The sequence below is a fragment of the Auxenochlorella protothecoides genome (assembly GCF_000733215.1).
Source record: "Auxenochlorella protothecoides strain 0710 unplaced genomic scaffold scaffold24, whole genome shotgun sequence".
In the NCBI taxonomy this organism is placed as follows: Eukaryota; Viridiplantae; Chlorophyta; class Trebouxiophyceae; order Chlorellales; family Chlorellaceae; genus Auxenochlorella; species Auxenochlorella protothecoides.
The window spans coordinates 293,108-310,883 of NW_011934249.1; the positions used below are offsets into that span (position 1 = coordinate 293,108).

The 17,776-nt window shown below is 62.8% G+C and overlaps 8 protein-coding genes across 8 annotated transcripts in view; 3 read left to right on the plus strand and 5 right to left on the minus strand.

Annotated features, from left to right (window-relative positions):
* Positions 1-70: 70 nt before the first annotated feature.
* F751_2519 (WD repeat-containing protein 61) lies at positions 71-1,353 on the minus strand (the record flags this gene model as incomplete). The annotated part of the gene is made up of 3 exons (XM_011400271.1): positions 71-530; positions 642-880; positions 1,192-1,353. 3 exons carry the CDS (start codon positions 1,351-1,353, stop codon positions 71-73), a joined length of 861 nt encoding a protein of 286 aa, XP_011398573.1.
* Positions 1,354-1,770: 417 nt separating this feature from the next.
* F751_2520 (Anaphase-promoting complex subunit 11) lies at positions 1,771-2,267 on the plus strand (the record flags this gene model as incomplete). The annotated part of the gene is made up of 3 exons (XM_011400272.1): positions 1,771-1,831; positions 1,937-2,066; positions 2,186-2,267. Coding segments are annotated over 3 exons (273 nt in total), but the record flags the coding sequence as incomplete, so codon positions are not given.
* A 457-nt stretch (positions 2,268-2,724) lies between these two features.
* F751_2521 (hypothetical protein) lies at positions 2,725-2,952 on the plus strand (the record flags this gene model as incomplete). The annotated part of the gene is made up of 1 exon (XM_011400273.1): positions 2,725-2,952. The coding sequence occupies one exon, from the start codon at positions 2,725-2,727 to the stop codon at positions 2,950-2,952; it is 228 nt and encodes a 75-aa protein (XP_011398575.1).
* Positions 2,953-3,749: 797 nt separating this feature from the next.
* Positions 3,750-5,139, minus strand: F751_2522 (hypothetical protein; the record flags this gene model as incomplete). Its single annotated transcript, XM_011400274.1, has 6 exons — positions 3,750-3,890; positions 4,019-4,072; positions 4,238-4,349; positions 4,470-4,599; positions 4,794-4,893; positions 4,996-5,139. 6 exons carry the CDS (start codon positions 5,137-5,139, stop codon positions 3,750-3,752), a joined length of 681 nt encoding a protein of 226 aa, XP_011398576.1.
* A 609-nt stretch (positions 5,140-5,748) lies between these two features.
* Positions 5,749-6,885, minus strand: F751_2523 (hypothetical protein; the record flags this gene model as incomplete). Its single annotated transcript, XM_011400275.1, has 3 exons — positions 5,749-6,036; positions 6,294-6,406; positions 6,750-6,885. 3 exons carry the CDS (start codon positions 6,883-6,885, stop codon positions 5,749-5,751), a joined length of 537 nt encoding a protein of 178 aa, XP_011398577.1.
* A 2,597-nt stretch (positions 6,886-9,482) lies between these two features.
* F751_2524 (Isopentenyl-diphosphate Delta-isomerase II) lies at positions 9,483-10,925 on the plus strand (the record flags this gene model as incomplete). The annotated part of the gene is made up of 5 exons (XM_011400276.1): positions 9,483-9,559; positions 9,761-9,930; positions 10,111-10,269; positions 10,433-10,533; positions 10,740-10,925. The coding sequence occupies 5 exons, from the start codon at positions 9,483-9,485 to the stop codon at positions 10,923-10,925; spliced, it is 693 nt and encodes a 230-aa protein (XP_011398578.1).
* A 38-nt stretch (positions 10,926-10,963) lies between these two features.
* Positions 10,964-11,134, minus strand: F751_2525 (hypothetical protein; the record flags this gene model as incomplete). Its single annotated transcript, XM_011400277.1, has 1 exon — positions 10,964-11,134. The coding sequence occupies one exon, from the start codon at positions 11,132-11,134 to the stop codon at positions 10,964-10,966; it is 171 nt and encodes a 56-aa protein (XP_011398579.1).
* Positions 11,135-13,438: 2,304 nt separating this feature from the next.
* F751_2526 (Myosin-J heavy chain) overlaps positions 13,439-17,776 on the minus strand; it is a gene marked incomplete at both ends in the record, with an annotated part of 9,533 nt that continues 5,195 nt past the window's right edge. Inside the window, 9 exons of the mRNA XM_011400278.1 lie at positions 13,439-13,560; positions 13,748-13,844; positions 14,078-14,130; positions 14,456-14,666; positions 14,892-15,101; positions 15,163-15,222; positions 15,578-15,748; positions 16,057-16,674; positions 16,882-17,013. Coding sequence (XP_011398580.1) covers positions 13,439-13,560; positions 13,748-13,844; positions 14,078-14,130; positions 14,456-14,666; positions 14,892-15,101; positions 15,163-15,222; positions 15,578-15,748; positions 16,057-16,674; positions 16,882-17,013 — 1,674 coding nt within the window. The remainder of the gene's footprint in view (positions 13,561-13,747; positions 13,845-14,077; positions 14,131-14,455; positions 14,667-14,891; positions 15,102-15,162; positions 15,223-15,577; positions 15,749-16,056; positions 16,675-16,881; positions 17,014-17,776) is intronic.

The window sequence follows — 17,776 nt, forward strand, 5'->3', positions numbered from 1 at the left end:
AGGAGACCCCTTCCCCCTCCCCAAGCAGGTCTCTGCATGGATCACCACGCCTCACAGCGCAGGTCAGGGGTCATTGGAAGTCGAACACGCACACGCTGTGGTCGTCGGAGGCAGAGGCCACCCGTGCCCCGTCCCCCCGGAAGGCCACCGACCAGACCTGGTCGGCGTGCGCGTCGGCCACCGTCTGCGCCAGCGTGCGCGTGCTCAGGTCCCAGAGCCTGACCTTGGCGTCGCTGGAGCCGGTGATGGCGGCGGAGCCGTCGGGGTGCACCGCCACGCTGAGCACCCAGGACTCGTGCGCGGCAAAGGACTCCACCAGCGCGGCCTGGCCGACATCGTACAGGTTGGCGTGCAGGTCGTCGCAGGCAGTGAGCAGGTGGCGCGAGTCCGGGGTGAAGGCCAGCCCGCGCACCGCCTTGGCGTGCCCCGCCAGCGAGGACAGCAGGCGGCCGGTGGCCGTGTCAAACAGCGCCACGCCGCCGTCCATGGCCCCCGCCGCGACCAGCCGCCCGTCGGGGCTGGCCGCCACGCTGAGCACAAAGGGCTGGGCGGGGGCGGCGCCGGCCACGCCGGCCGCCGGCGGGGGGGGCATGTGCAGGGTGACGGGGCGGGGGGCCTCGCCGCCAGCCAGCTGCGCCGACACGTCCAGCAGCGACACGGTGTTGGAGCTGCCGCCGGCGACAGCCAGCGTCAGGCGGCCGTCGGATGAAGGCGGCAGCCAGGCCACGGACCAGGCCTCGGCGGGGGGGAGCTTGAAGCGCGCGGCCGAGGAGTAGTCGGCCTGCGACCATACGTTGATCGTGCTGTCCATGCTGGAGGCGGCGCCGTACTGCCCCGTGCCGTCGATGGCCACGCTCACAACCCCCAGCTCCAGGCCCAGCTGAGGAATGGGGGGAGAGGGGGTGGGGTTGAGTCGATTGAACAGGGGGTCACGGCTGCCGAGGAGGAGGATTCCGTGGGGGAGGAGGATGCAGTGCAGGGATCCAAGGAAGAGGTGCAAGGAGCTCTTTGGTGATGAAATGAGGATCTCTGGCACTGCATCCCAGACTGCGCATGGAGAAAGGCTCCTGCGCGCCAACACGCAGGAAATCGCAGCAAGGTGCATGCATCCACACACACACACACACATCCTGAAACACGCTGAGGCGTCGGCAACCCCAGATGCACCATCAAGGCCCCTCCGCCGCTCACCAGATGGTGCTTCTGCTCCAGCCCCTCTCCGGAGTCCTGCCACAGCTTCACGGACTCATCCACGGACCCCGTGGCCAGTAGGTTCTCTGTGGGAGACCAGTGGGCCGCCCACACGCTGTCATCGTGGGCCGCCTCGAGCTTCTGATGGAGCGTCAGCCTCATATGCCTCGGGTGTGCTCCGGCACCTCCGTCAGCAAGGGGGGGGCGCACCGGTGCTGCACGCCTTCACAGAGGGCGTAAAAAGTGGCATGCGCTCCTCTTCCACAAAGGTAATGCACTTTTCACTCTGTGGGTGCCCTTTTCCCGCATCAATCGACGATGGGGAGGAGGCTCGTCGCGGTTTCCCGAGAGCCCGGCAGTGTAAAGTGATCGGACTGTTTATTGCTGGGAAGGAGAAGCAGCCCTTCGCCCTTCAAGCGCACCAATAACATGACACACCAGGCAAACGGGGATCCAAACTGCCATTCACAACGTTAAGTCAGGACCATCAGAACCCCACTGCTGACAGACCCCCCAGCTGCCTTGTCGATCGTATATCTATTTCTATGGCCCAAGGCCGATCATAGGCTGCTTGCTAGCATGACATTCGATGTGAAGATTAAACATTGGCACGCTGTGGCGAGCTGGACGTGGGATGCAGGTGCAGGACAGCATGGGGTGCACTGTGGGTGCCCTCAGTGTGATGCTCTGGGGTGGCATGCGGTGACCCTGGAGCCTCCCATCCCCGTACACTCCCATTCCACAGGGGACGATGTGTGTGGAATATGCCGCATGCCCTTCGACGGGTGCCCCCCGGAAGCCCGCTTTCCAGGGGACGACTCGCCGGTTGTCTGGGGCACCTGTGCACATGCCTTCCACCTTCAGTGCATAAATCGGTGAGTATCAAGTGACTCGGCATGTGGGAGTATCCATTCAGCGTAGAGGTGGATTGCTCCTGCATTGGACTTGAGCCTGTGCATAGCTTCCCTGCAAGACTGTACAGTACATGCCGCAGGTGGCTGTCCTCTCAGTCTGAGCAGCGATGCCCAATCTGTCGAAGGCACTGGGAGTTCAAGCAAGCAGCGGTTTCAGATGGGGAGCAAGAGGAAAGCATAGGCGTCGATATGGAGGATGCCCCCTCTTGAGTCAAGAGTGCCAGCTTCTGTGACATGGGGGACCCATGGCTAAGCAATGCAACAGTTGTGGCCATTGAAAGCACTTATGGGTCTGACTGCAACGCAACATACAATCTAATACCTTTTCTAAGACAGAGACAGGCTACCGAGATCTTGTCACGGCTGACTAGCGCTCGATGGGGAGGGGGGCAAACCCTTCACCAGCTCCGGATCCTCGAGACCGCTGCCTCTCAGCTGCCGGAGAGAGACCACTCCATGTCCACCACCTGTATACATGGTACCAGGCTCGCGCGGATCTGCGCAAAGTTCTCTAAATACCATGTCAGATTTGAGGTCAACTCCCGTGCCGCTGCATGGCGAGCCTGTGACACGTCCCAATGGTGTGGCTCCCCCGGAGTCCCAGCCCGGTCCGTCCAGCATGAGCCAGCCTCGCAGACGCACCCAACAGTCGTCAGCCAAGGCTTCCACGGGGCCCGATCCACTGCAGAGGGGAGATGAACCCTGGCAGAAGACTGCGAGAAAGGCCCAGTCCTTCTTTCGCTTCCTGGTCCCGTTTCTCGTGACCATCGGCCGCCTGGCATACAAGTTCGTCATCCTGCTCCTGCCGCTGGCCCTCTGGGGGGCCTCCAAGTACCTGACCTGGTGAGATCATCTTGTGCTTGAGATGTGGGTTGCTCTGGGGGCTGTCAAGCTTGCTCATGATTCAAGAAAAAGCTCAATCCCTCTTTCCATGGCACCTCCCAGGACTGTGGGAAGCTTCTTGGGCAAGATCGAACGGACCCTCAGCTGGGTCAGCTGGCTGATAGGCTACTTGCCAAAGAGTGAGGGAGCATCCATTACTTGAGGTTCTGACCATCTTCTACCTTTTTCCTGCCCTACCAGGGTTGGGCCCTCAACCATGCAGTTGGAGAGACCTGTGCTCAAATCCTGCCGCCCGATAATCTCCTGCCATGCAATGTCGTAAACAGCATGGAAGCCACAGTGTGAATGACCCCCAAAGTACAATTTGTATACTCAAGCCATCCTCGTCTGTGCGAGGAAGATCTCCATTGGTAAGATTAGGCATGCATCTAGCCCTGCAAGCCAGAGCAGTGCTGTCTCAGTACCTGTGAACCTTACACCTAGCTTGGCTGGGACTCGCTCTCATGGGGAATGATTCTCTGTCATAAATTGCTGCATCATGCAGTCTGTTCGTCCATGTAAACCATCTCACGAGTCCATTGACGAAATCGAAACAAGTTGTGCCTTTACGGAAGCAATACTGGCTTCCCAAGGGCCTAGGCCTTGGAAAATTTTGTAATCTGATGCACTGTCGTGTGCCATTTTCACACCAAGAGATACGGTGTCTCGCACCATTTTCGGAAGGACGGCCCAGTGCATAGGTTTCTGAAATCAATTGCATTGTGGGAAGCATTGACTCGGACGAGCCAGGAGCGGCGGGGCCTAGTCTGCAGCCACCAGCCTCAACAATTTGCCACCCCAGCTGAAGGTGGCAGCCGTCTCCTCCAGACACGCATTCTTCTCCTCATCTGACCACGTCTGTGCCACACTTTCCAGCTTGCCCCTCACGTCATCCAGCATGTCCTATAATCAGTGGGAGAGCAGCACCGACTCACTCCCAGTCTCTGGATTCGTGCACCGCACAATTGACCGCACAAAAGCCTTTGAACTGGAGCTCCAATCGTGGACAACACCTCACTGAGCCCACTTACCTTGACATTTCCGTCCCACTTGTAAAAGTTGCCCGTCCATCCGTCCAAGATCCTCTGCAGCGGGGGATATGATTGGAAGGGGCGGCTGGTCAAGACCATGATCTAGTCTCCAGGCCCCGACATGCAAAGAGCGAGAGATTAAGCGGCAAGTACATGTCGATTGTGCACCAAGCTGATCCCTCCTTTCATCCCACCGTTCACCGCACTGTTCCTGCTCACCTGGGAAACCTGCTTCCCTATCATTCGGCCACCCGCCGTGTGCGCAAAGTAGTGGTTGTAAAAGTGACACAGGAAGGGTCCCGGCTTGTTTGCTGCGAGCTCGCGCAACTCACTGTGGGCATGATGCGGAGGGGTGTGCCCTGGAATTCAGCGATGAGACGGTGGGGCAACGGGTGGCCACTTCCTGTTTGAGTCGGCCGCACACCCACCGCCCCTCCAGGTCCCCGCCCACCTGGCGTAGGTGTGGCCTGGGCCGTCTGGCTTTGCCTCCGGAATGGGCACGCCATACCTCTCGGAGAGGTAGGCAAGGTCGTGGTCGATAGCTGCACCGCGCTGAAGCCCCGTCGCCGCAAACTCCTTGTCTGTCAAGGCAGGGATGGCAGGGACATTGCGACTCATCGACACACGCCCTTGCTGTTGTCTGCCAAGGGTCGCAGCCATAGGTCCTGCAAACAAAGGACACACCCGCATAGCGCCCACATCCCAGCACAACACAAAGGTCCCTGACAGAGCGGAGAAGGCCACCAAAATGTCTGCCCTGCCCACCCACGCTCACAGTAAGGCTGTGCGCCTGCCGCCAACAGCTCCTCAAAAGTGTCGTACACGACCTTGGACTCTGCCATGAACTGCATGTAGCCAGCCAGCTTAGGCTCCCACTGCAGTGTGCAGGGATGCCCGAGGGTTCGATTGCTCCTGCCATGGCATGCATGCCCTGTGCAAGCAGGCCACACGGGCCCCCCATGATCCCCGATGCGCACCGGCTTGTCAGGCTTGGGAGCGGCGGCCTTGCCCTCCCGAGGTGCCTGCTCCCGGGTGTGCAGGCGCATGGCATACTGCCTCAGCTCCCCCAGGAAGGCTGCATGGTTGGCAGGATTGCGCATGGGAGTCAGAACCATCGCCATTGAGGGACTCGGCATCCATGAAATGACGCAGGGGGCTCCACCTCTCCATGATCACTCACATCCGTCTGCCACAGGCTTCGCATGCACGGAGCTGCCGCTCCCTCCATGGTGCCCATGCGCCGTGATAGGATGTAGTTTTCTGCAGGGCTTCACGCGAGACTGTACGGGAGTGCGGCGCGCATGCCGCGCTCCGCCCTGAGACCCTATGGACAAGGCCATGGCATGCACCATTCTATTTGTAGGTGATCGACACTGCCTGCCAGATGAAGGTCGTTTCACCTTTGAGACCTTGAGAATCGAGTACCTCCCACGGTGTTTGGGGTGTTTTGAAGGGACCTCGGCCGAGAGAACTAATTGACGTGCGCGTGGCGAGATCTGACGTCCTGTGCTGTCCTCGTCTCCTCTTATCTTGGACTCCATGTCCAACCTCATTAGCCCTGATGAGCATGCAATCTCAGCTCTGACGTAAAATTTCCTCGAGTGATTCTTCTCTGATCTACTGTGCAAGTCAGGAGCATTCTCCTTCGTGCAGGACCAGTACAGTGACAACAAACCAGGCCAGTTTCAGGGATGCAAGGGTCACAGCAAGGCAAGGGACTGTCTTGGTGATCAATCTTCAGATTGATCGGACAGAGCACCAATGGTGATCCCCACATCGTTTCGGCCCCGGGCAACGAAGGTAAGCCGGGCCAGCTCGGCCGCCTCCTGCGACCCCGGCGCAGAACAGCCACACAGGATGCTCCACTTATCCTCCAGGCCCTGCGCCTGGAACCCGTACATGATGGGCAGGGCCCCCAGGAATACGGGGTACATCTTTGCCATGTAGGCCTCGAAGCTCTCCAGGCTCTCGCTGGCAGGGATGATCTTGAGGGAGACGTCAGAGGCCAGGCGAAGGGTCTGCGAGTGCAAGGCGGAAAGTGAGGAACATTGTCAAGGGGAGATGGTGGCGCAGGGCACCCTTTACCGAACTGAGGAGTGTGAGACGATGAGCAATCCAGCCAATGTTCTTCAAAAACGAGCAAGGAGGCATGCACTCCCATCATGGTCCTCGATGCAGGCAGCGCCGCCTGACCACAATGGCATCGACGTCTTCACACCTAAACACCCAGGTAGCACCACAGTGGGCCTGGAACCTCACCCAGAAGATACACTACCTTCAAATCGGGGCCCTGTTGACCCAGCCTCTGGATCATCTGGTCACAGGCTTCCTCACAGGCCCTATGGCTGGCCTCCAGTGCAGCGGGATCTCCCCAGATGTGGGGAGGCACTGCGAGGGAGCGGGGGGACCAAAATCGTGGGCATCTGGGGGTCAGGAATCCATACTTGTTTGGTGCAAGCATGTCTACTGCAAGCACCCACTCACCAAAGTCCCCCTCCTCATAGGGCCAACTGAACAGGTCCACAAGGGGCGAGCCTGGGTCATCAGCAGTACGGCGGTGTGATCAAGAGAGGTTCCACGGCATTCCCTTTGCCCCCGGCACCCTTGATTCTCATTTAGCAGCAGCAAGGGATGTGAGTGAGCAACAGCCTGCCAGAGCCGCAGCCTGCCCACGACGCAACCCTTGTGCCCATGCAGGTGTGGAGTTCCCTGCCAGATTCACCCCTCTCACCCTCTGCCTGTTCGACGCCCAGCAGGATGGTTGTGGCCTCCACGCTGACGTCCTCGCACACATGGGTCAGCTGCCCCAGCTGCAGCGCCAGGTCACCTTCCACATGCAGCCTGAAGGTCCGCAGGCTGGTCGCCATGTTGGAGAGATGGGTGTGAAGAGGTGGGAAGGGGAAAACGCCAGGTGGAAAACGGGGTTGGGATGAAAGTGCATGTGCAAGAGGCCGCCAGGCGCTCGCACACTCAATGCAGCCCTGACAAAGGAGGGGCGTGGCCCGCATTGGCCATTGCGCCCACGGACACGTACCCAGGCTGCTTGTACATGGAGAACGAGTGGGGGAACGAGCCAACCTCTGCATATGTGCCAGACTCAAGCCGCCAGGACGCAGGCGCGGGCATGGGATAATAGTGCGGCATGCGGACTTCCAGATGCTGTAGCGTGGGGCAGCAGTCGACCAGGTGCAGCCCGTGGATATTGTGCAGGCGCAGACTGGTAAGGCGGGGCAAGCGCAGCAGGTGCGACACCCGGTGCTGCACCACTGAAGTTTCTGGAAGGATCAGCTCCAAGTCCTGGGTTCAGTAAGGGAGGAAAGGGAAAGGAGGCTGTTTTGCACGGCTGGGGCAGCTGGCACCGGTCAAAGTCCAGGCACCGCATCTCCTGGGAGAGTCATGCTACCCTGCCAGAGCATGGGCGGAGGAAGCTTGCCAAACAAATGGTGAATGTGAGCAAGGCATGGGTCCACCCCGATTCCCATAGGCAGTCGCTGGCTTCCCCTGTTGGCTGCATGCCTGCAGGTGTTGCAGGGCAGGCTGCTGAATGAGGTGTTCATTCAATACCCAGACGTCGTGGGTTGAGCATGCGTCCATGAGGATGTGGTTGCCAGGCATGCTTCTTGAGTTGATGCACAGCCCCACCAGCTCCAATCGATGCAGCCACTGGTGCAGGAGGGTGCCGGCATCGGCGCTGTCTACCACGGCCAGCCTCAGCTCTAGCCGGGTCCTGGAGAGGGCCTGAAGCAGAGCAAGGGGGGCTTTGACTCACAGTTGTGGATGTAAGGGAGTTCCACTGCTGGCCAGGTCTGCGCGAGAGCTCCCCTTGCACCCCTCCCTCCCTTTGCCCACCTCCTTCCACCGTCGGCACACCAGGAGCAATGTGCCCCACAGGCGAAGGGCATCTGCCGCATGCAGCTCCCGTCCTCGGCTATCAAAAGTTCGGGCAAAGACGATCTCGAGGACGTCGATGGGCAGATTTGCAGCGCATGGCTGGGTCATGGACCTGGCCACCCCCACTTCCCGGTCCAGTGACGAGCGCAAGGAATAATCTCGGCGGGGTGGTCTACATGCACGGCGATGTCATCGGAAGTATCTAGCTACTTCCAACAGTCTACCGTAATTGAAATGTATGAGCGCCGTCTCGGCCGTGGCTAAATCGTTCGGACGAGGTTGCGGGTGGAGCAGCATTTCATTCCGGCAGCAGCAGGGTGTTTCCAAAGCCGAGATTTAATACTCCATCTTTGAACGGCCGTACTCAATCGAGAACTGGACCTAAATCACCGAATCTGCAAGTACAAGCATGAAGGACGTACTTGGGAAGTTCTGCATCCTGGCTGTGCAGCCGTACAGCATGGGGATGGAGTCTTAGTCTACCCCTTGGATCACCACAAGTAGCGCATCACAAATGCCTTGCTAGGGATTATAGTTTGGAACAACGTCCATTACTTCATACTCCTGCTTTTATCTATTTATGATCCGCCAGCTCCTGCACTTTATGACTTGCGAACTGGCGCTCGGCTACACAGGGCAACAGGACGCTTCGAGTCAAGCAGAGCACTCGCTCACAAAGTCGTTTTGCCCAGTCTCTCGATTCGCATGGTCCCAGATCCTTGAGCAGATTCCTGTCTGTATCGTGGCTTTCTCAGGCTCCGGCTTCGGCGTCAGCTGCGGGCACCCATCATGCCCACCGCACTGAGTGCGGACGCGTGGCCGGAAGACTGAGGAATCATTGCACCTGGCTAGGCGCACATACATACACCCTTGGTTCCGGTGTAGCACATGACCCTCGCCATTCCGAATAGGCTGTTTATTGACTGGCCCGCTCAGGGCCTTATACTGGGTTTTAAAGTAAGACCATAAAGGGGCAGGAAATCTCGTATGCCACTTTGGGCGTCCTCGCGCCCTAATTCAATCTGGCGCCTTGCTGCAGAGCGTCCGCTTCCGAAACACATCAGGCTCCACCCTGGCGACGAGAAGGTGCGTGCTCCCAGTCCAGAGCTCCTCCAATCTAGCATGGTGAACACGTTGTACCAGCTTTGGTCCCAGCATGCTGTCCTCCACCTCCAATAACGTGCTGTTTTGACGACAACCCCTCTTCTGGCAGCAGCATTCCCTCGCCTCGGGCGACCATGCTTCGCTCCCTCGGATGCAATCCACTACGGGGCCACAAGATCGTTCCATTCTACCCCAACGCTGGGTTCCGGCACTGGCGATCGAGTTGTGAAGCCCTACAGACCGCAAGTCGGCAGAGCTTTGCCTCCTGGACAGGTGTGGCCTTTGGGCTGTGAAGAAGTTGGTGGAGTTAGGGAAGCATTCCCTCAGACTGTCTGCGATGCTTGGGTGGTGGTCTTGCTTGCCACTTGTCTCCATGAAGAGGTGTGCATGGGGCTTGCCGGATCATCCAACCCCTCATAGTCCTCTCTCAGCCCTGATTGCAACAGGCAATGCATCCCAGGATGAGCTCATGATCAAGGATGAATGCATCCTGGTGGACGAGTCTGATGCTGTGACAGGGCATGCCAGCAAGTATGACTCCCACAGGTCTGTGCTGCGACATGGTGGTCATGGGGTAGGGTCCTGCTTGTGCACATGTGACGGGATGGTCAGGCCATGCTCCTGTTTGCTTCAGACCTCTCGATGTGCCATTGGATGTTATAAATCACCCCTCCCTCCTCTTGACATGAGATCTAGATACCATACCAACCGCTCATGAAGCTCGTACTCCTGAACATTTATCCCCAGATTCGTGGATGGGCAGCCCCATGGCCTGCTGCACCGCGCCTTCTCCGTCTTCCTCTTTGACGACCAGGACCGGCTGCTCCTGCAGCAGCGTGCCGCCTCCAAGATCACCTTCCCGGAGGTCTGGACCAATACGTGCTGCAGCCACCCGCTCCACGGCTACAGCCCCACGGGTGAGCTGGGCGGGGTGGTGAGGCCTGCGAGCTGAATCTTGAAAGGGCCACTGTGGCTGGAACCCCCTTGACCTGCAAGATGAATGCCACGGTGCAGCTGTTGCGTGGCACGTCTCAGCTTCCTCCTCCGCATGCACCACGCCGCGGCACAATCCCCAGTCCCATCCCCCGTGCGGACAGAGGTGGACACGCCCAAGGATGTAGCTTCTGGGCAGGTTCCAGGCACCAAGCGTGCCGCCAGGCGGAAGCTAGAGCACGAGCTGGGCATCCCCCCGCATCAGATACCGCTGGACAGGCTGCAGTACCTCACCCGCCTGCACTACTGCGCAGGGGACACAGGTCTGCGAGGCATGGGCCCCGACCCTCGCCCCCACCGCATGCACCGTTGGCCCGTGCACCTGCTTGCCTGAGCAGGGAATGCTGAGGGAGTCTGGGATGGAGCCTTCTACCCCCATTTCGGGGCCTCTCACCAACCCTTGCCCCACTGTCACTTGTGGTGCAGATGTGTCGGGCAAGCCCACCGGCTGGGGCGAGCAGGAGATGGACTACATCCTCTTCATTCGCGCGCAGGTTGACCTGAAGCCCAACCCCGAAGAGGTCATGGTGAGCTGCCATGGTTGCGCTGATGTTGATCAAGCGGGGGACGGGATGGCGTGCGCACCAGCTCAAGAGGCTGAGGGGGAGTGTCTCGCCTCGTCCAACAGAGTCTTGCAATTCTGCTCGGGCCAGAATGCAGGGTCAATGACTCGGGTGCTGGAAGGTCCTTGCCTCGCGCCATCCCGACCGCGACCGCACAACCCTCCCTGCAGGACACGAGGTATGTCACGCAGGCCGAGCTGGCAGAGATGATGGACCCCGCCTCCGGCCTGCGATGGTCCCCCTGGTTCAGGATCATCGCCACCCACTTCCTGCCGGGGTGGTGGCATGGGCTGGAGGCTGCCTGCTCGGGCAGTGGCGGCCACCAGGATCTGGCCTCCATACACCGCCTGGGCTGAGAAGCTGGGGAGGACCGATGGCGGTGCAGAGCAGGAACTTACAGCCAGTGCCCCGTCATGCTCTGTCGAGTGCCGGTGTCACACAGACTCCCTGTAGACATGGCCGGAGAATTAGCGCCAGCAGAGATTAAGAGGTGGATGCATCCGGTGGGAGCACAGGCCCCATCCCCCCCGCTTGATGATGTTGGTTCCGAGCCCGCAGGCGACATGCCTTGCTCCCGCAGCCCCTTGAAGTGATCGCACCCACCGTGGGTTGCCCCCCCACCAAACCCACAAAGCCGCTGTATGTGCCTTTATTACATGCGTGAAAGCATATGCACACAGGGGGTGACAAGGGCGAAGGGCCTGTGGCCGTGGGAGCCTCCCTCCCACCCGATGGAGTGTCGTGGAAGAAATGGGGGGTGGAGGGAAGGTAAAGGTAATAAAGGGTGTGAATGAAGAAGACACAAATGTTCAGACTCACAAGACGTGTACAGCTGGGGACAGAGGGTGCAATCCCAGGGGTCCAATGGAGGAGCATCAGCTTCTCGCCGATGCAGCTACTCTCCTGATCCAGGGCTGCACAAAAACGTGGGGTCGCCAACCCTTCTCTCCTGTCTCCAGCCACAGTACAGGGTCGCGCTGGTGGGAGCCAGGGAAGGCAAGCGCGGTGCCGGCACACATGGGCACCACGTTCCAAGCTTGGTCGCCGCCAGAGGGCCGCAGGACGCCCAGCAGGGAAAGGTACGGCGATGGGGAACGCACCGCCGCAAGAAGGGGGGTCCAGCCAGGGGACAGAGGGCATCAGGGGCGTGGCGATCTAAAAATGGAAAGAATGCGCGCACAAGTGCAACGACTGCGCGCGCGCCTCCTCCGGACGATGAATCTACAGGGGGGGCAGCCCCACACAGGCGGGGACTTGGGCCGAAAATTTCAAGAATGTGGACAGTGCTCGGCATGGGGCCCGGTCTCTTGGGGGGCATGGCGTGACAGGCTTGAGGAGGGGTGGAGGAAGGACCCCTACATGCTGCTGGAGCGGATAAGCTCGCAGAACTCATAGTAGTCCAGGCCATCGATTTTGGGGGACCTGCACGGCGCAGAGGACAAGGGGAAATCTGAGACGCGATGCCCCATGGGGCATACTCCCCGACTACCAACCTCACTCCCATCCCTTCAGCGAACAAGACCCTCCGCCTGTACAAAGTCTTGGGAGCATCTGAGGAGGCCCCATTGTCCCACCCCCGCCTTTAGCAACCACGCCAGCCCACCTGCGCCGTCCTCCAGGGGTTCGCGGCGAGGATGGCGTGCCTGGAACGCTGGTCTCCATGGACTCCCGGGGGGTGGACAGGGAGGCACCCCCTGGAGAGGGAGGGATCCCTGCCTCCGACTTTCCCAGCCCATAGGCAGCCGTGCTGCGTGGGATCCTCAAAGGGGAGGCCCTCGAGAGGAGCAGCGGGAAGTTGGTCACAGCGCCTGCAGCGGATGAAGAGGAGCGGTGTGTGTGAGTGTGTGCGTCATAATTATGGCGATCGGGTCCCAGCAAATGCCTGCCATGCACGACATGTCCACCCTGGGATGTCTGGGAGCAGGATCTCCAGTACCCATGCCCTCCCCCGACACCCCGCTGGCACAACCCTAGCCACGGCCCCACCTCCCGGATTCTGCCCAGCAGACGAGGCGAATGTGCTCCTCGCATCCACCGCAGGCCGGTGCAGGGGGCGCTCCACGCTGTGCTCGATCGGGTGATCCACTGCGTCGGTGCCGAGGTGACGGAGAATGCCTCGTCAGCGTGATTTCTCCCATCCATCGGCGCGTGCGCATGTCGCTCCGCGTCCCTGAGACTGTATCAAGCATGATGATCTACTCACTGTCTTGGCCGACATGAAGGGAGAAGTCGTTGAAGGAGGGGCTGCTCGCCATTCCGCCGGCCGCGGCGGGAGTACCGGCCAAGTCCGCCTCCCTGGACGTTCGTCTGTCCAAGCTCACGGAAAGTCGTCTGAGAAGAGTCGCCATAGTTCCTCACTCCGGCAGGGTCTGGGTTCCGCCCGCGACACGCCCAGTGTTTCACCGGGACGGTGGCGTGAGCGTCGGGTCCGGGGTCAACTCGATCTACAAAGTGGTCGATTGCGGGGTCAACTCCGACACGGAGAACGCGTCGAGGGCTCACGCAACCATGCTCCAACTCTAGCATTTCCCACAACACCTTCACGTCATCGCCTCGTGCCCCTCGCCCTCCGCGAGCCCTTGGGACCCGTAACAGGCTCGCGCCCCCTGGTGTCCCCGAGGAATGCGAGCTGATGTCAGCTTCTCGGCGGGTCCCATGGGACACCTGTCCAATCCCCCAAATCCTGATGGAGCAGTGTAACAGAGGAAAAGGAAACAATCGATCCTGCATCATGTGGGAGGGACAAATGCGTGCTGTCGCGTCGGTGACACTGTGACAGTGTCTGGGGTGTTGGAGTGGGAGGGGCATCCATTGGGCTCAGCCCGTCTGAAAGCCCCCATCCGATTCTGTGCCGCGGCCCCAGCTCGCTTCACCGCGACTGGAGGAAGGGGAATTCCGCGCTGCTCCTCAGCACCTGCGGCAGCCCATCGCTCTCCCGGCACGCCTGGTCTATGAGGTCCAGCAGGGCTGGCCCAGAGGGCACCGGCGCATCTGCGTGGGGAAGAAGGGGGGCTGGCTCCTGGGCCGGGACACGGATTGCTGATTGGGAGAGAGGGACAAGGCTCAGCGAATGTGCCCAGGCACATGCGCCCCACCCTTCCAGGCCGGGTGGAGATCAGGAGGCACATGGCATGCCCCAGACCCATGGCGCTCCTCTCCCGTTCCACCTCGCCCTCACCCAGGACGGAGTCGGGGCGCTGCGCCGCCTGCACGAAGCAGCGCGCCGCCTCCGTGAGGGCGCGGCGCGGCAGCTGGAAGGCCTCCATTGGCTCCACCTGTCGCGGAGGGGCACAGGGGCGGGGGTGCAGGATGACGAGGAAGGGGGTGGGACCAGGGAGCGGTCGCTCACGCTAGTGGCCGGGAACACAAGACCACCCAGAGCATGCGCCCGCGTCTTGCACGCTGGGGTTGACCATGCAGCAGCTATCAATCTGACTACAGGCATAGACGGTAGGCTCTGCCGGCCATTTCCCAGGCCCATCACCAGAAAAACACAAGAGAAACTCACCAGCAGGTTTTCCTCCTCATCCTCCCTGTCCCACTCGGCGCCGGAATCGCCGTCTGCAGAAAGGATGGAGGGTGGGACCACTTGTTACGTGACTCTCGTCAGCGACGACAGGAAAGTATTGGGATCTGCCATTGCACACACATGGCTTCCTTGGTGACTGCTTGGGGCCTCGGGCGCCTGCAAGCGCCCAGCCAGCCTTTGCCTAAGTCATACCCCTGAACCTCACGCCACATCCCCACACCACCCAGATCATCTGCCATCTTCTTTTCAGGTCGTCTGCTCCCACCACTCCTGCCACACGCCTGCCCCTGCACCGTTTCCTCCAACATTTCCCCCTCTTTCCCCATCCCCCCCCCACCCACCCACCCCCTTCCTCACCTGCCATGGAGGGCTGGGAGGCCATGAGGCGCTGCAGCGTCTCCAGCAGCACCATGTTTTGCGAGCCCAGCCCCGCCCCCGCAATCCAGTCGTCGTGCTGGTGCTCCGTCAGGCGGTACACCTGCTGCAGGGTCAGGCTGGGGCAGAGGCGGCCCAGGTCGGCCAGGATGGGCACGCCGCGGTGCGCCTTGCGCACGCAGTCATCCTTGCCCTGCTTGGTGGTGTCGTGTGGGGGGCAGTTTCTGTGTCTGTTTGCGTGTTATGAGGGTCAGAGAGGGGGTGCTTCGGGGGATCAGGGCTGCGTGCGTGGTGGGGAAGCAACAGCTGTGTCTAGATCTCAGGATCAAATCCATGCGAGGCACCGTGGAATCTGGTGCCACCGCTCAGACCCAGCCTCCCTCCATCTGGTACCAAGATCCCCGGACCCCCCCCAAACCATAACCTCAACACCCAGCGCCCGTGCCTGGACGAGGTAGCGCGCCGCCTGGGCGACGCGCTCGAGCGCCGCGGCCGCGGTCTCACGCCCCGGACACCATTCTGGCCCCAGGTAGGCCGCCCAGCCGCGCAGCTCGGCCAGGCCGGCCAGGAGCACGCGCGCCGCGGAGACCGAGCAGCAGTCGCGGCGCAGGAGCAGGGCATTGAGCAGCTCCGCGTCCACGAAGCGCAGGCAGGCGGCGGCCAGCGCACGGACCGCGGGGGGGGGGCACCCCCTCGCCGCGCAGCGTCTCCACCACATTGGTCAGCGCGCCCAGCAGCGCCTGCCAGGACTGAGCGCCGGCGCCGGGGGACCAGCCGGGGGAGCCGGGGGGCGGTGTCACGGCCGGCGAGCCGTTGGGCGCGGGGCCGCGCCGCCGCGCCGACCGCTTGGCCTGGTCCGACAGCAGCACCTGTGCAGGTGGGGCGGGCGGGGGACCGGGTGGGGTCGTGTGGGGGGGGGGGAGAAATGGGCGGAGGCACACGAGGCCGTACGGCCGGGGCTGGGCGGCAGGGCTGGGCGAGGGGCTGACGAGGTCGGGACGTGCGCGAGTGTTACTGGCGGTGCTGGTCCCTCCGAAGCCAGGGCCCCTTCAACACAGAAACCCAGTAAAACCTCACCCCACATCCCCTTCCCCCTTTCCTCACCCCGACGGTGACGGGCAGGGTGTCGGCAATCGCCCCCGCCAGGCACTCGTGCAGCGCACCAAAGCCGATGAGCTCGTCGCCCAGGCGCAGCAGCAGCGCGCCCTCCTTTCTTCCGATGGTCCGCATCTTGAGCAGCGCGCCGATGGCCAGCGTGGACGCCAGCCAGTAGGCCTGGGGGGGGGGATGAGGTGGTATGTTTTGGTGCTTCCAGGGGGCAGGTCGAGCGGGGGGGTGGGTGGTGGTGTGGAGGCACAATCAGCGGGCGTCACTATATCATGACGAATAGATGAGGGTCCCAGCACTGCTAACACGTGGGGCTTCCAACAGGAGCACGACGCCAGCCTTGCCCTGGACTCCGCCACACCCCACGCCGCGCCGCCATCCGGCAGTCACACGCACGCTGACAGACCCCCTCCTCCTCCGCCTTTCCTCCACCACCCACATTTCCCCCCCTCAAGCAATACCACCATCACACACACCTGCGCTGTGAGACCGCCGGCGGCGGCGGTGGTCAGGATGGTGCCCTGCACCGCCTCGGCCGCCAGGCCTAGCTGCTGCGGCGCCCAACCCCCCGCCCAGACGATGAGGCTCTCCGACACCAGCCAGGCGGCCAGCGGGACGCCCAGCGCGGGGTCCTTGCGCGAGGGGCCCAGCGCGACGCGCACCGCCGGCAGGCGCTGGCGCACCGCCGCCGAGAGCAGAGTGGACAGGCTGGCGGCGGCGGCGGCGTCCAACACCGGCGCGTCGCGCGGCGACGGCTCCGTCGCTGCCGGTGTCGCTGTAGCGACGGCCGCGGACGCAGCTCCGTCCAGGGCCCCACCGTCGCGCTGCGGCGATTCGGGCACCTCGGCATCCGCCGCACGTCGCTCCTCGGCCGCGCGCGCCGCGGCCTCCAGGTTGGCGCGCAGGCCCGCCTCGCGCTGCGCGGCGGCCGCCAGCTCCGCCTCCAGCTTGGCCACGCGGCCGCCGAGCGCAACGACGCGGCCGGAGAGGTGGTCGGCACCCTCCGCCGCCTCGCGCAGCTCCTCCTCCTGCCGTGACAGGCGAGCCTCCGCGTCCGCGGCGCGCTCCTCCGCCTCAGACACCGCCGTGGCGGCCTGGAAAGGGGGAAAACGGGGGTGCTGGGCGGAGACAAGCGTGTGCAGGGCAGGGAGGATCTCATGGATGGGTGCCAGGTATATGTTGTTGCCCCGCCGGCATTCCTAGGAATTCTGATCAACCTTGAATAGCGACCTACGTGCGGCACTCAACCCATCCGTTCTTCTCCACTCCCCCTCCTCCCTTCCCCCCGCCGGCCGCCTCACGTATTCGTTCATGGCCTTCTGCAGAGAGGCCAGCTTGGCGGCGTGCTGTGTGTACGCCAATGCCTCGCTCTCCTTGACCGCCGCCAGCTCGGCGTCCCGCGCCGCCAGCTCCTGCCGCAGCCGCGCCGCCTCCTGGGGATGACCAAAAAGGGGGGGTTGCTGAGTTTGGGGGTAGATCTGCAAGTGCTCCATCTGTCGGCGAGCCATGCGAAGATCGGCACGGATAACGTCCACGCACCCCTCTGCCTGCAAGGCCCCACGATGCAACCGTACCCCCAACCATCCCATCCACGCCCGCACCTGGCGCGCCTCCTGGGCGACCACCAGCTCGGCCTCCAGCCGTTTCTCGGCCTCGGCCGCGGCGGCCGCGGCGGCCGCCAGCGCGGCGACCGACCGCGCCTCGGCGGCCGCCGCTTCGGAGCGCGCGCGTGTCGCGACCTCCTCCGCCTCCACCGCCCGGCGCCGCGCCAGCTCCAGCTCGGCCGCCGCGGCGGCCCGCGCGCGCTCGTGCGCGGCGGCGGCCTCTGCGGCGCTCGCACGCACCGCCTCCGCCTCGGCCGCCGCGCCTTCTGCGCCGCTAGCCGCCGCGGCAGCCACGGCCGCGGCCGCGTCCGCGCGCGCGGCCTCCAGCTCCGAGGCCAGCTGCGCGGCGCGCGCATCGCTCGCGGCCGCCGCGCCTCGCGCGGAACTCAGCTCCGCGCGCGCCTGCGCCGAGCCGGCCTCCAGCGCGGCGCAGCGCTCGGCCAGCGCCTCGCGTGCCTCCAGCGCGGCGCGCAGCGTGGCGCGCTGGCGGCGCAGCGCCGCCGCCGCCGCCCGGCCCCGCGCGCCGCGCACGTGCCGCTGGATGGCCACGGCCGCCGCGGCGCGCCCGGCCTCGTCAGCTGCGGCAGCCGCG